The sequence below is a fragment of the Amphiprion ocellaris genome, chromosome 23, assembly GCF_022539595.1.
Source record: "Amphiprion ocellaris isolate individual 3 ecotype Okinawa chromosome 23, ASM2253959v1, whole genome shotgun sequence".
NCBI lineage: Eukaryota > Metazoa > Chordata > Actinopteri > Pomacentridae > Amphiprion > Amphiprion ocellaris.
In genome coordinates, this window is record NC_072788.1 from 25,471,725 (window position 1) to 25,483,566 (window position 11,842).

Here is an 11,842-nt window from a genome sequence, read left to right on the forward strand (position 1 = left end):
TAACAACATCTGTCCCAAATGGTGTGAAAATTTTCCAAAATGACTCAAACTTTGTCCTTAATGGCCTGAAATTTTATTAAATTACTTGAAATTTGTCTTATGGTATTACAAATTTGTCCAAACCTATTTGAAACTTGTAAAGAAAAAAAATGACTTGAAAGCTCCAAACTGTGACCAGTCCTGAGTGATAAAACATAGAAATGTTGTCTGCAGCTCCACCTGGTGGTCAAATAAAACCACAGCAACCAACACAACAAGAATCAGATTCTAGTTTAGTTTCAGACAAACTGGGTCAAAGATGGAGAATTAGTTGAACTCAGGTGATTAGAAAACGGCTCAAACCTTCAAACCCAACAAACTTCAGACTGCAGATCCAGATCATCACCAGACTTATTGTGATTCACTTCCTGGAAACTACAGAAGATAAATCCTGTCTGAAATAACCGTCAGAGTGTGAAGGAGTCTGTCCACCTCCAGCATCCAGAGTCACAAAAAGCCCAGAAGTTCATGACTTCTACAGTTTCCATGCTCAGGTAACAACTGTGGGCTTTCTCTGGACCAGTTCAATGACAATCAGCAGATTTCATTTAATCAGTTCATCTCTGCCTGAATCCGCCTGAAATTACTCCACATTTGTCCAAAATTCATTCTTGAAAAGGATTACAGTTTGTTTAAAATGAAATGGAAATGCTCCAAACTGACATAAAGTAGTTAAAAATGACAAAACTGGTCCAAAACAGTTCAGAATTTGTCCAAAATGTGTTCAAATTAACCCAAAAACTGGTAAAAAGTAACTCAACTGATGACCAAATGTGTCCAGAACAACCTGAACAGCAGATCAGTGTTAAAATAAACTCCAGTTAAAGCTGTTTGTTAAAAGGCAGCAGAGGAAAACAGCTGAGCAGCCAGCAGGTGGCAGCACCTCAGTAAAACATGTTGGTCATTAGTTTCAGCAGAACCAGAGCTGGTGTTTCTCTTCACCATGACGTCCAGCTGAACGCTGCTTTCAGTTGGTTTGGTTTTATCACTGTTATTAATTAGCTGTAAACTGGCTGTTTTCAGGAATGTGTGTGTAGATTTGCAGATACAGAAATTAGAATGAACCACAGATACCTGATTAGATTCAACTTTATTGTCATTGAACAGAGGACAAGAACTAAGACAAACAGTTTAGCATCAAAGACGAAGTGAAAAAGCAGCAGTAAAGTTTATTATTTACTGTAAAGTTCATTATTTACTGTAAAGTTCATTATTAACAGTCTGTCATAATATAAACAGTCATTTCTGTGAAGTAACAGTTCATTCTATCAGTTTAAATTCTGTTTATTCTATTCAACCTTCACTACAGTTCAGTAGGAAACAATATTATTCTACTGGACTACATTTATCTGTAGATTAACAACAAAACATAATATAGGATGAAGATGAAACTCACAGAACACTGAGTAGTATAAAATATATCTAAAATACATAATATTATCTGCACCTTTACCCTGTAAACAGTTGAGAACATCATCAGATAAAACATTAAAACAAGTTCAGTCTAAAGTTCTGTTCATCAGTTGTGCTTCATTCTGGACAATCAGAACTTTTCTATGTGGTTCTGATCTCATCTGACAGAACACTTTACATCCACAACATTTCATCAGGTTCTAACATGCAGAGCTTTGGAACACATTGTCCAGAAAAACTTTCATGTCTTTGTTTCATAACATCTGTTTAGCTGTTGGTTCATCAGGAGGAACTGGGAGGTTTGGATTCTGCCTCATGTGTCGTCTATAGATCAGAAAACCAAGAGAAGCCACAGCAAGAAGAAGAACTATCACACCCACTGCTGCTCCTACAATGATTCCAACCTTGTCTCCTGCAGACAGAAATATCAGAGATATCAGGTGATTGAACATCAGTCAGATCAGCTGTTTTCTCCAAAGTCTCATCAGCAACATCTTTATAAACCACAAACATCTGATCTGAGACCAAGCAGCTTCATCAGAGACACAAACTGAACTCTGAACACAAACTCACCTGGTGGATGAACTTCCAGTTTGATGTTGCAGATGAGTTCAATCGTCTTTCCCGTCTGATAAACATAACACTCGTATGTTCCATTGTCCTCCATCATCACATCCTTCAGAATCAGAGAAACGTCTCCATCCTTCATCTCTTTGTCCTGCAGATCTGTCCGGTCCTGATAAGATGGATGCTGGTTCTCTGGTTCAATCCATCCATACCAGGAGGAAAAAACATTTCCTGTTTCCTGTTTCCTGATCAGATCTGTTCCACTCTACAACCCCAATGGGTCTTTGGTTGTTGGGAACTTTACATGGTAGAGTGACATTCTGTCCGACATCAACTGTGATTTTTTCAGCTGTGATGATTTTCTGAGCTGAAGAAGAAACAACAGAGAAGTTAAAGTTGATCCGGAGGAGAAGAGTTTAACCTCTAAACTCCTCCATGAACTCTGAGCTGCTGCTTCTGGTGTTTTAGTCATCAGTGGATTCATCAGGTTGATGAAGAGGAATCATGTTTTTTCCACAAACACTACAGGACAAAGGTTTAAAATGCCCCAATTTTTTCCATTTTTTAAAATTGAAATTCAAGGAATTCAAATCCAGTGAAGAGCTTGAAGTGGTCCAAAGGTAAGTGGTGAACTGCCAGAGGTTAAAAGAAGGTAAAATTCCCCAAAACTGAAAAATAACGTACATTTCAGAATGATACAAAAAGGCCTTTTTCAGGGAATGAGAAATGGGTTAACACCTTAAAACTGCTGTGCAGCAGTGGAGGTTGATCAAGCCTTGAAAGTTGGTGCTACTGAATCCTACAGGTGTCCCAACTTGTCTTGATTACTTCCAACCTCCTCTGTCAGCATAAAGTAGTGCTGGAACACATCATGGAACCAAACCCTCCACAGCATTATGTGAACAGACAGAATCCACTTTATATTATCAACTGTGTCCTCACTAAAGTAAACATCATGTCTCCCTGCCTCACTTTGAATCATAGAAAACTCTGAGTCAGTAGAAGTTATTACATCCTTAAAACAAACATGAATATATCTAGTTATTGATTCCTACAAAATAAGAGCCTGTCCAGTCCATCAGAGGTAGAATTAATGAATATTATAATAAATGAACATTATAACTCACCTGTACAGGAACAGACCAGGAAACAGATCAGACAGAATAACTCAGATGTTCCAGCAGACATTTTACCGTCTTCTTCTTTCTCAGATCTCACTGGTAGTTTGGTGTAAATATCCAATAAAAAAACCCCCAAACCAGTAAACACAAGTTGATGTCGTTCAGTGAAAACTGTTTTACAAAAGAATCTGTGAAGCAGAAAGAGACGGGAGGAAAAAGTGAACAGTGCTGGAAGTCATTAAACTCCAGTGACGAAGCTTCAGGTCTGTTCCCAGGAAGTCACATGATGTCAGACTTCAGACAGAACAGGAAACAGAACAAACAGCAGAATGACGATGTTTCACTGTCTTCTTCTTATTTAGTTCTTAGTTTGGTACAAATATCCAACATAATGTCTGATCTTTACTGAAGCTGTGCAGAGAAATAGTTTCCTGTTTCTGCCTGAAGGTGGAGCTTGTAGCTGCTGAGACATGAAACCTTCCTGAGGTCTGGAACTTCCTGTTTACCAGCCAGACTGTTCATGATCTCTGCAGCAGCTCAGTGTGTCAACAAAGAATTGTAGAAAAATGTGGTAGAGATTAGCCTCATACACAGGAACCAAACAATGCAGATTAAAGTGTCACCCAATGGTAGAAACTAGACTTTATGATTACATTTGCACTCGTTAATTTAGAGGCATCATCCTCAGCGTTTCTGAAACTCTTAAGTTCTGATTTCATTGACTTCCAAATCCCAAAACAAAGAAATACACGGTAGAACCGATGATAATTACACACAAACATTTATTAATTATGAACAAACAATAAACAACAACACACAGTGGATAAATGAATGAATAAATGCAGATAAACTAATGAACTGTGATTGTCACTGGAAGCAGCTGGTAAGAAGCCGATGAATTTAGAATCACTCTAATCATTTGTAAACTGACTGTTTATCAGAAGGAAAGTGAACCTGTGTGGCCTTTAGGAGGAAGATGGATGTGGAGCTGAGATGATGGATGAGATGTTCAGGAACACAGACCAGGAGGAACTCTGGCAGGTTTGTGTTGGAAAAGAGCCGAAGTAAAAACACTAAGAGTCAAAGCTCATAGTTATACAGAAAATGTTCACACTGTTGTTTTATTAAAGTGAACTTAAGAAGTCCAACTTTAAGTAAAATACAGAAAAACGAACCCCAGTTTAAAGTTATTTGTTTCTTTAAGCCATCATAAAATAAGCCAGATTAAACCCTTTGTTTTAGTTTAAGTCATCATGAGTTTCTCTGAGCTTGAGCCCTCTTCTTCTGCCTTCAAAGCTGAGTTCTGTTCTTAAGGCCGGCAAGTTGCACTTTTCTTAAAAACCTTGTATTCCAGTTACTTTCCTCTATGTAGAAAGTTTCAGAGCCAGATTTAAATCAGCACCATGGATGTGTTCCTCCTAAGGGGTGGTGTTAAGTTTCACTGTCTGGGAGGTCAGAGGCCAGATACCTGTAGAACTTACTCTTAGTTCATTTCTTAAATGTAGAATTCCAACTGATAAACATCAATGACAATCACAGATCCAAAATAATATTGAATAGGTGATTAGAATGACACCAAACACAACATGTATGTCTCATTTGGTTTGTGGGATAATAATGAAAGGTTTAAACATAAGAATAAACTTACAAATTGTAGACTTTAGACAACATGAAGGTAAACTCATAACATGGCTAAAAACACAAGTACAGGAGGTCCTCGGTTTACGGCGTCCTCGACCTACAGCATTTCATTGTTACATCAGAACTGGTTATGTGGAACTAGTTGGAGAGTGGAGCGGATGAATCCGTCATCACTGCTGTCAGACGGCTTTGTTTCCATTCTCTGGTTGTACTCCACCTTGGATTGTGTTACATTCACTAACTTTTTGTCCTTCATTATGGCTCCTAAGCATAAAGGTACGTCTCCACTAGATCCGGCAATTTCCTGCATCCCATTCATTGTCTATGTGAAATGCACCGCATGTTGCATGCTGGTTTGGTTGCGGTGGTTTGAGCTGCGATCCAGTGCATCTCTCCGGAGTGGGCCGCAGCTCATTTACATAAAGTAGAAGTCGAGTGTACTTTATGCAAATGAGCCGCAGCTCATTTACATAAAGTAGAAGTCGAGTGTACTTTATGCAAATGAGCCGCAGCTCATTTACATAAAGTAGAAGTCGAGTGTACTTTATGCAAATGAGCCGCAGCTCATTTACATAAAGTAGAAGTCGAGTGTACTTTATGCAAATGAGCCGCAGCTCATTTACATAAAGTAGAAGTCGAGTGTACTTTATGCAAATGAGCCGCAGCTCATTTACATAAAGTAGAAGTCGAGTGTACTTTATGCAAATGAGCCGCAGCTCATTTACATAAAGTAGAAGTCGAGTGTACTTTATGTAAATGAGCCAAAGCTCATTTACATAAAGTAGACTCCACTTCTACTTTATGTAAATTTGTTGCGGGCAGCGGAGGTCCAACGCATCATGAAATTTTTGTCAAACATCTAAACTAGTCGAACTAAAACAAGCACAGATTTAGCTGCTGCACAGATTATTTCTCGCCTCAAATGCTTTCAGAAATACTTTTCATGTAAATCTTTTTGAAATAAAAGAGAACGTTTGCAGCCAAACCGCCATGTCGGTCTGAAAATGTTGGTTTGTTGGAAAAACAGATCTCATGGACACGTAGCACGAGTCAGACTCTTCTGATGCTTGGAAGAAAAAGAAAGCCGTCTCCATGGAAGTGAAATTAGTTATAATTAATAATAAATGCTGGGAACAGGGCGAGATGCCCACGAACATCAGCATTATTAGATCAAGCTGTAAAAACAGAGCAACATATTCTGTTATCTTCTTGTAAAATGATTCAGACATAAATGAAAGTCACTGGTATTCATGACTTAGGTGAAGAACTGATTGATGTTGTGATGTACATAACAGCTTTGATACATGTTCGCCAGAGTTCCAACTTACAGTGAAAATCGCCTGACATCAATCCGTAGGAACGGAACTTTGGGGAAAAGTCCAGGACCTCCTGTATCTACATTCAATAAGAAGAAGAATAAGACCTAGGAAGTACATCTGCTGAGAGTAAACAGTCTCTCTGCCTTCATGGTTGTGGTCTGTGATGACAGAAGGAGGTGTTGGTGTCTCCTGTGAGCTTCTCCACAAACACTTCAGATGAGTTCTTCTTCCATCCTGGTCCTGATCAACCTGCTATCAGAGAATGAGTCCAGATCTTCACTCTGGTGATGCTGCATTTCCTTCATGTTCTGATTTAAACTCTTCAATTCATTCCTGCAGAGCAGGTTCTGACTGTTAGGTATGGAGATCAGAAGGTCACTGAAGAATGCCAGTCCTCTTCTCTAGAGGTGTGGTTTTCCAAACAGTTGACCCTTTATGACCCTTATCAGATTCTGGTGGGGGTATGAGGCATCCTGTTGTCTCCAAGAGAGCCGTCAGTGGTTCTTCAGTAGGAAACATCCCATCAGCAGATGTTCCATTTGGAGGTGAGTTTTGAATTAGATGTCTCCTAAAATGGTTTCTTACCAAGTTTTAGTGCTTTGGGAAAGAGTCTCTGGATCTTTAGGTGTTGATCTGGAATGTTCTGCTCCTCAGTCCACTACATAATATCCTTCTATTCATCAAGAAAAAATCAGTGCAACACCTCTGATATGTGCAGTAATGATACTTTTAGAACGAGTACTTCTGTATATTTTGGTATATTCTGTTCAGAAAAACTTTCATGTTGTTGCTTCATAACATCTGTCCAGCTGCTGCTTCATCAGAAGGAACTGGGAGGTTTGGATTCTTCTTCATGAGTCGTCTATAGATCAGGAAACCAACAGAACCCAACACAGCAAGAAGAAGAATCACACCCAATATTGATCCTACAATGACTCTAGTCTTGTTCCCTCCATCTCCGGTGTTTCCATCCTTGTTTCCTGCAGACAGAAGTATCAGAGGTATCAGCTGTTTTCTCCAAAGTCTCATCAGCAACATCTTTATAACCCACAAACATCTGATCTGAGACCAAGCAGCTTCATCAGAGACACAAACTGAACTCTGAACACAAACTCACCTGGTTCAACAACTTCCAGGAAGGTGGTGGAGGTGGTTCTGCTGAGTTGATTCCATCCTTCCTCTACAAAATCACACTCGTATGGTCCTCTGTCCTCCATCGTCACGTTCATCAGAATGAGAGAAAAGTCCCTCGTCTCCATGTCCTCCAGATACACCCGGTCCTTATAAGACGGAAGCTGCTTGTCTGGATGAAAGCGTCCATCTTCATACAGAAGAATGTAGCTGTCTGGTCCCTGATCAGGTCTGCTCCACTTTAACAATGTGATGTTGTTGTGTTTGTTGCCAAAAAATTGACACGGCATGGTGACATTCTGTCCAAGATCAGCTGTCAGAGCTGAAGAAGAAACAACAGAGAAGTTAAAGTTGATCCAGATGAGAAGAGTTTAACCTCTAAACTCCTCCATGAACTCTGAGCTGCTGCTTCTGTTGTTTTAGTCATCAGTGGATTCATCAGGTTGATGAAGAGGAATCATGTTTTTTCACAAACACTACAGGACAAAGGTTTAAAATGCCCCAATTTTTCCAGTTTGTTTTCTTGTAATTCAACTAGTTCAAGTCCAATGAATAGCTTGAAATGGTCCAAAGGTAAGTGGCAAACATGGCCTAAACGTCTGTAAAGTAACTCATCAAAATGACCCAAATGTGTCCAAAATGACAGAAACCTGTCATGAATGACCTGAAATGACTTGGAACTTGTCCTAAATTATCAAGAAATATGTGAAAAAGCAACTAAAAATCTGTCAAAAACTAGTCAAAACTCGTCCAAATTGACTTGAAAGCTCCAAAATGTGATCAGTCCAGAGTCAGAAAACATAGAAATGTTGTTTCTCCATTTCTTCATCTGAGTCTGCAGCTCCACCTGGTGGTCAAATAAAAGCACAGCAGCCTAAACAACAATCAGATTCTGTTTTAGTTTCAGACAGACTGCGTCAAAGATGGAGAATAAGTTGAACTCAGGTGGAGTTACATTAAAAATGTGTAGAATTTGGATGTTTACGTTTACAGATCTAGAAGCTGAAATGTTCTGCAGATCATAAGTTCCAACCTCCTGTCTCTCATGATCAACGTTCATCTCAGACTGGAAAATGTTCCTCCTAGTAGCTTTTAGAGGAAAAATTCTCACTGGAAGTAGAAAGTAGGGTTTGGACAGATACATTTCTGTCTTTAAGGTTCTCTGGATAAGAGTTTAACTCAGGAGTGTGAAACTCATTCTAGTCCAGTTTGATCTCCAGTAAAACCACAGCATAGTGACCCATAAATAACCAAACTCCTAAAGGTTCCTCTGTTTTAGTGCAAAAATGTTCACATTTAAGGAATTATCTTTTTACCAAGCATCACGAACAACCTGAAATGTATGAAGAAAAATAAATTCAGTTTCATCAAAATTCATCCTCAGTTTATCATTTCCACATTACAACTTCCAGAGTGTCTACAAAGGAACACAACATTTAGTCACCTGGAACTGAACAATAGAGGATTTTATTTTACGATCAAAATGACAAAAGCCAGACAAAAAAAGGACAACAACAAAAACAAGACAAAATATTATAAAAACGAGACACAAAAAGAGAAAAATGAGAAAAAATGACAAAAAAACTGGACAAACGACATGAAGCAAAAACAAAAAAGGGACAAAAAATTAGACAAAAAGTTAGGATGACAAAAAATGGACACATGACAAAAATTAGACAAAAAATGACAAAAGCGAGAAACAAAACGACAGAAAAAATAGACGGACAACACAAGCAAGACAAAAAGGAAACAGGGACAAACAGAGGAAGAACCAGAGGAAGAACCAGAGGAAGAACCAGAGGAAGAACCAGAGGAAGAACCAGAGGAAGAACCAGAGGGACAACCAGAGGAAGAACCAGAGGAAGAACCAGTAGAAAATGTGTTCATATTTGCAATCTGTAAATCAGTGTCATTATAATTAATTGATGTGTCCATAAAGTGTTGCTTTCTGCTGTAAATTCTTTTTGTGTGTCATTGATAATGAATATTGTATTTTAAAAAATAAACAAATGCATATTGTGCATTTTAAAAGTACATGCATATGGTACCTGATTGTAATTGTGAACTATGTTTACTGTGTACCTCTCCACAGATATTAGTGAGTCCAGGAACAGACTAAGTATAGAATCCAGACCAGCCGTGGATCTAAATGTATCTGAGGACCAGTTTTCCTGACAGCAGTATCCTGATACTGCAGTTCTAAGTCTAGTGGAGTGTGAACAGCAGCAAACTAAACCCCTTTCATTCCATCTTCCTGATGTTCCACATTTCAACACTGGTCCTGACAACTTCAGTGCTTCAGTAAAGAAATAAATAAACGTTGGTTTGCTTTTAATATAAAGCAAAATAAAAGTTTTCAGTGCTTAAATATTATTGTTTTTACTGTTCGCTTGTGATTAAACACTGCACCCTCTCAGTAACTTTCTTCTAGAACCGCCACTGGTTTACAGTTCATGTCCTCTCTGTCATTTTTAACACTTTAGGACCGGATTGGACCCTCTGGACGGCCGGTTTTGGCCCGCGGGCCGCATGTTGGACACCCCCTGCTTTAAACTGGAGCTGCTGCGGACGAACAGAGCAGCAAAGAACACAACAGGAGTCCGGAGTGTTTTCCGTTCAGAACTCACCTGTACAGGTAGAGAGCAGAGCGCAGATCAGACAGAAGAACTCAGAAGTTCCAGCAGACATTCTACCGTCTTCTTCCTCCTCTGATCCGCTGGTAGTCTGCTAAAAATATCCGGTTAAAAACACAAAGTTTATCCAGTAAACTCACGTTAATGTGATTTACTGAATGTTACTTTAGAAAAGAATCCGTGAAGCAGAAAGTAACGGCGCTGGAAGTCGTTGAACTCCGCCTCGGTGTTGTGAATAAACTGGTGTTCAGATTATCTGGTGACATTCAGGCAGCTGTTAGATCATAGGTGGCTCTGGAGATGCCTGTTGAAAACACACTGACGGTAATAAACTGCAGCTTTAACATTAATCTGCTCAGTTCCAGAGATTACTGCAGTTAAACTGGTGGATCTGAGGTCAGTTTAGTTTAAACACGTTCTAAGGAGAGATTCTAGAAACCATGTGATAGGATTTCAACCAGAGATCTAGCATCGTGACTCCAGAACTTCCAGACCTTCATCTGGTTTTATCCAGTTACTCTGGATTTATTTATTTTACTGGGATTAAACTGGTTAACCAGCATTCTGTTCTATGGAACCAGTTCACTGTGTTTACAATCCACTGGTTCTATAGAAATTATATTTATAAACGCGTAGAACTAGAATCAATAGAGACGAAGATATTAATGCTACTGAACCTGAAGAATAGAATAGAGTAGAATTGAATAGAATAGTTTAGAATAGAATAGAATAGAATAGAATAGAATAGAATAGAATAGAATAGAATAGAATAGAATAGAAGAGTAGAATAGAATAGAATAGAATAGAATAGAATAGAATAGAATAGAATAGAATAGAATAGAATAGAATAGAATAGCTACTTTTATTGTCAGACAGAACATACAGCAGCTGGTTCACATCATGACTGTTGAAGTTTTTGTTGCAAAAACTCACAATCGGACTGAAATAAAAATTAAAATTATTTGAAATAGAGTAAAAATGTTTACAATATGTACATATTACAGACTACATATAAATAAATAAATAAATAAATCAGTCCTGGTAGATGCAAACTACCACTGCAGTAGCTGTAAATGTCCTTTACTATCTTTTCTCAATGATATGTCACAGTTTAGAGTAGTTTAACACAACAACCTTCTACTGCGGGTTTCAATATGAATGTTCTGTGAATTCTGCTGAATTTCTGCATTTCCAATTCAATACGTTGGCTGCTGCTGGACTGTTTTAGTATTTAAATAAGACGGTGTAGCTGAAATGTGATCTAAACCTGCCAACACTGTATCAGTACATCGATGTTAAACTGCAACACTTTAGCATTCTGTAATCGCACAGATTGGTGAACTTCCTGTTAAAATAGGGTTGCTGCCTCCTTAGAACAGAATAATGACAGGAACCAGTGATCACAGCTCCACTGCAGCAGTTTCTTTCCTGTAATCTGACAATCTGTCAGCTTTAAAATGACAACGCCTCTTATTTTCTGATAATGTTATCAAGACCAAAGTCAAAAAACAGCAGAAATCTCATTTTATAGACGAAGTTGTCCCATTGTTTATCTCCTGGTTAGTCGGTCAGGGGTCCTGAAAAGCCACGCCTACAAAACATCTGCCTCAGAAACGCTGGAATCACCAGATAATCTAAACACCAGATAATCTGGAACACAGGAGCTTCTGGTCTGTTTCCACTAAATCATGTGACCTCAGACTTCAGACAGAACCGTAAACAGAACAAACAGAAGAATGACGATGTTTTACCTTCTTCCTCTTCTTTTATTATTATTATTATTATTGTTATTATTATTATTATTATTATTATTATTATTATTATTATTATTATTATTATTATTATTATTATTATTATTATTATTGTCAAACCAAGGTTTAACCAATAAACACCACTGATGGTCAAATGAAGCCTCATGAACCTCTGAGGCTTTAAAGCCCACTGCTTCACCAGAAGGTTCACTAGTATTCTAATACTA

General features: G+C 38.4%; 1 protein-coding gene across 1 annotated transcript; it reads right to left on the reverse strand.

Moving 5' to 3' along the window:
- Positions 1-3,902: 3,902 nt before the first annotated feature.
- Positions 3,903-10,102, reverse strand: LOC111571163 (putative butyrophilin subfamily 2 member A3). Its single transcript, XM_023274242.3, has 3 exons — positions 9,859-10,102; positions 7,218-7,553; positions 3,903-7,080 (listed from the first exon to the last, which is right to left on the reverse strand). Exons 1-3 carry the CDS (start codon positions 9,917-9,919, stop codon positions 6,893-6,895), a joined length of 585 nt encoding a protein of 194 aa, XP_023130010.1. The 5' UTR covers positions 9,920-10,102; the 3' UTR covers positions 3,903-6,892.
- Between the last annotated feature and the right edge of the window lie 1,740 nt (positions 10,103-11,842).

Coding starts and splice junctions, on each gene's coding strand:
- LOC111571163 (XM_023274242.3), bottom strand. CDS start 9,919: ATGTCTGCTGGAACTTCTGAGTTCTTCTGTCTGATCTGCGCTCTGCTC. Junction 7,554..9,858: donor TCTGCTCTCTACCTGTACAG/GTGAGTTCTGAA, acceptor TTTCTTCTTCAG/CTCTGACAGCTGATCTTGGA. Junction 7,081..7,217: donor CCTGGAAGTTGTTGAACCAG/GTGAGTTTGTGT, acceptor TTCTGTCTGCAG/GAAACAAGGATGGAAACACC.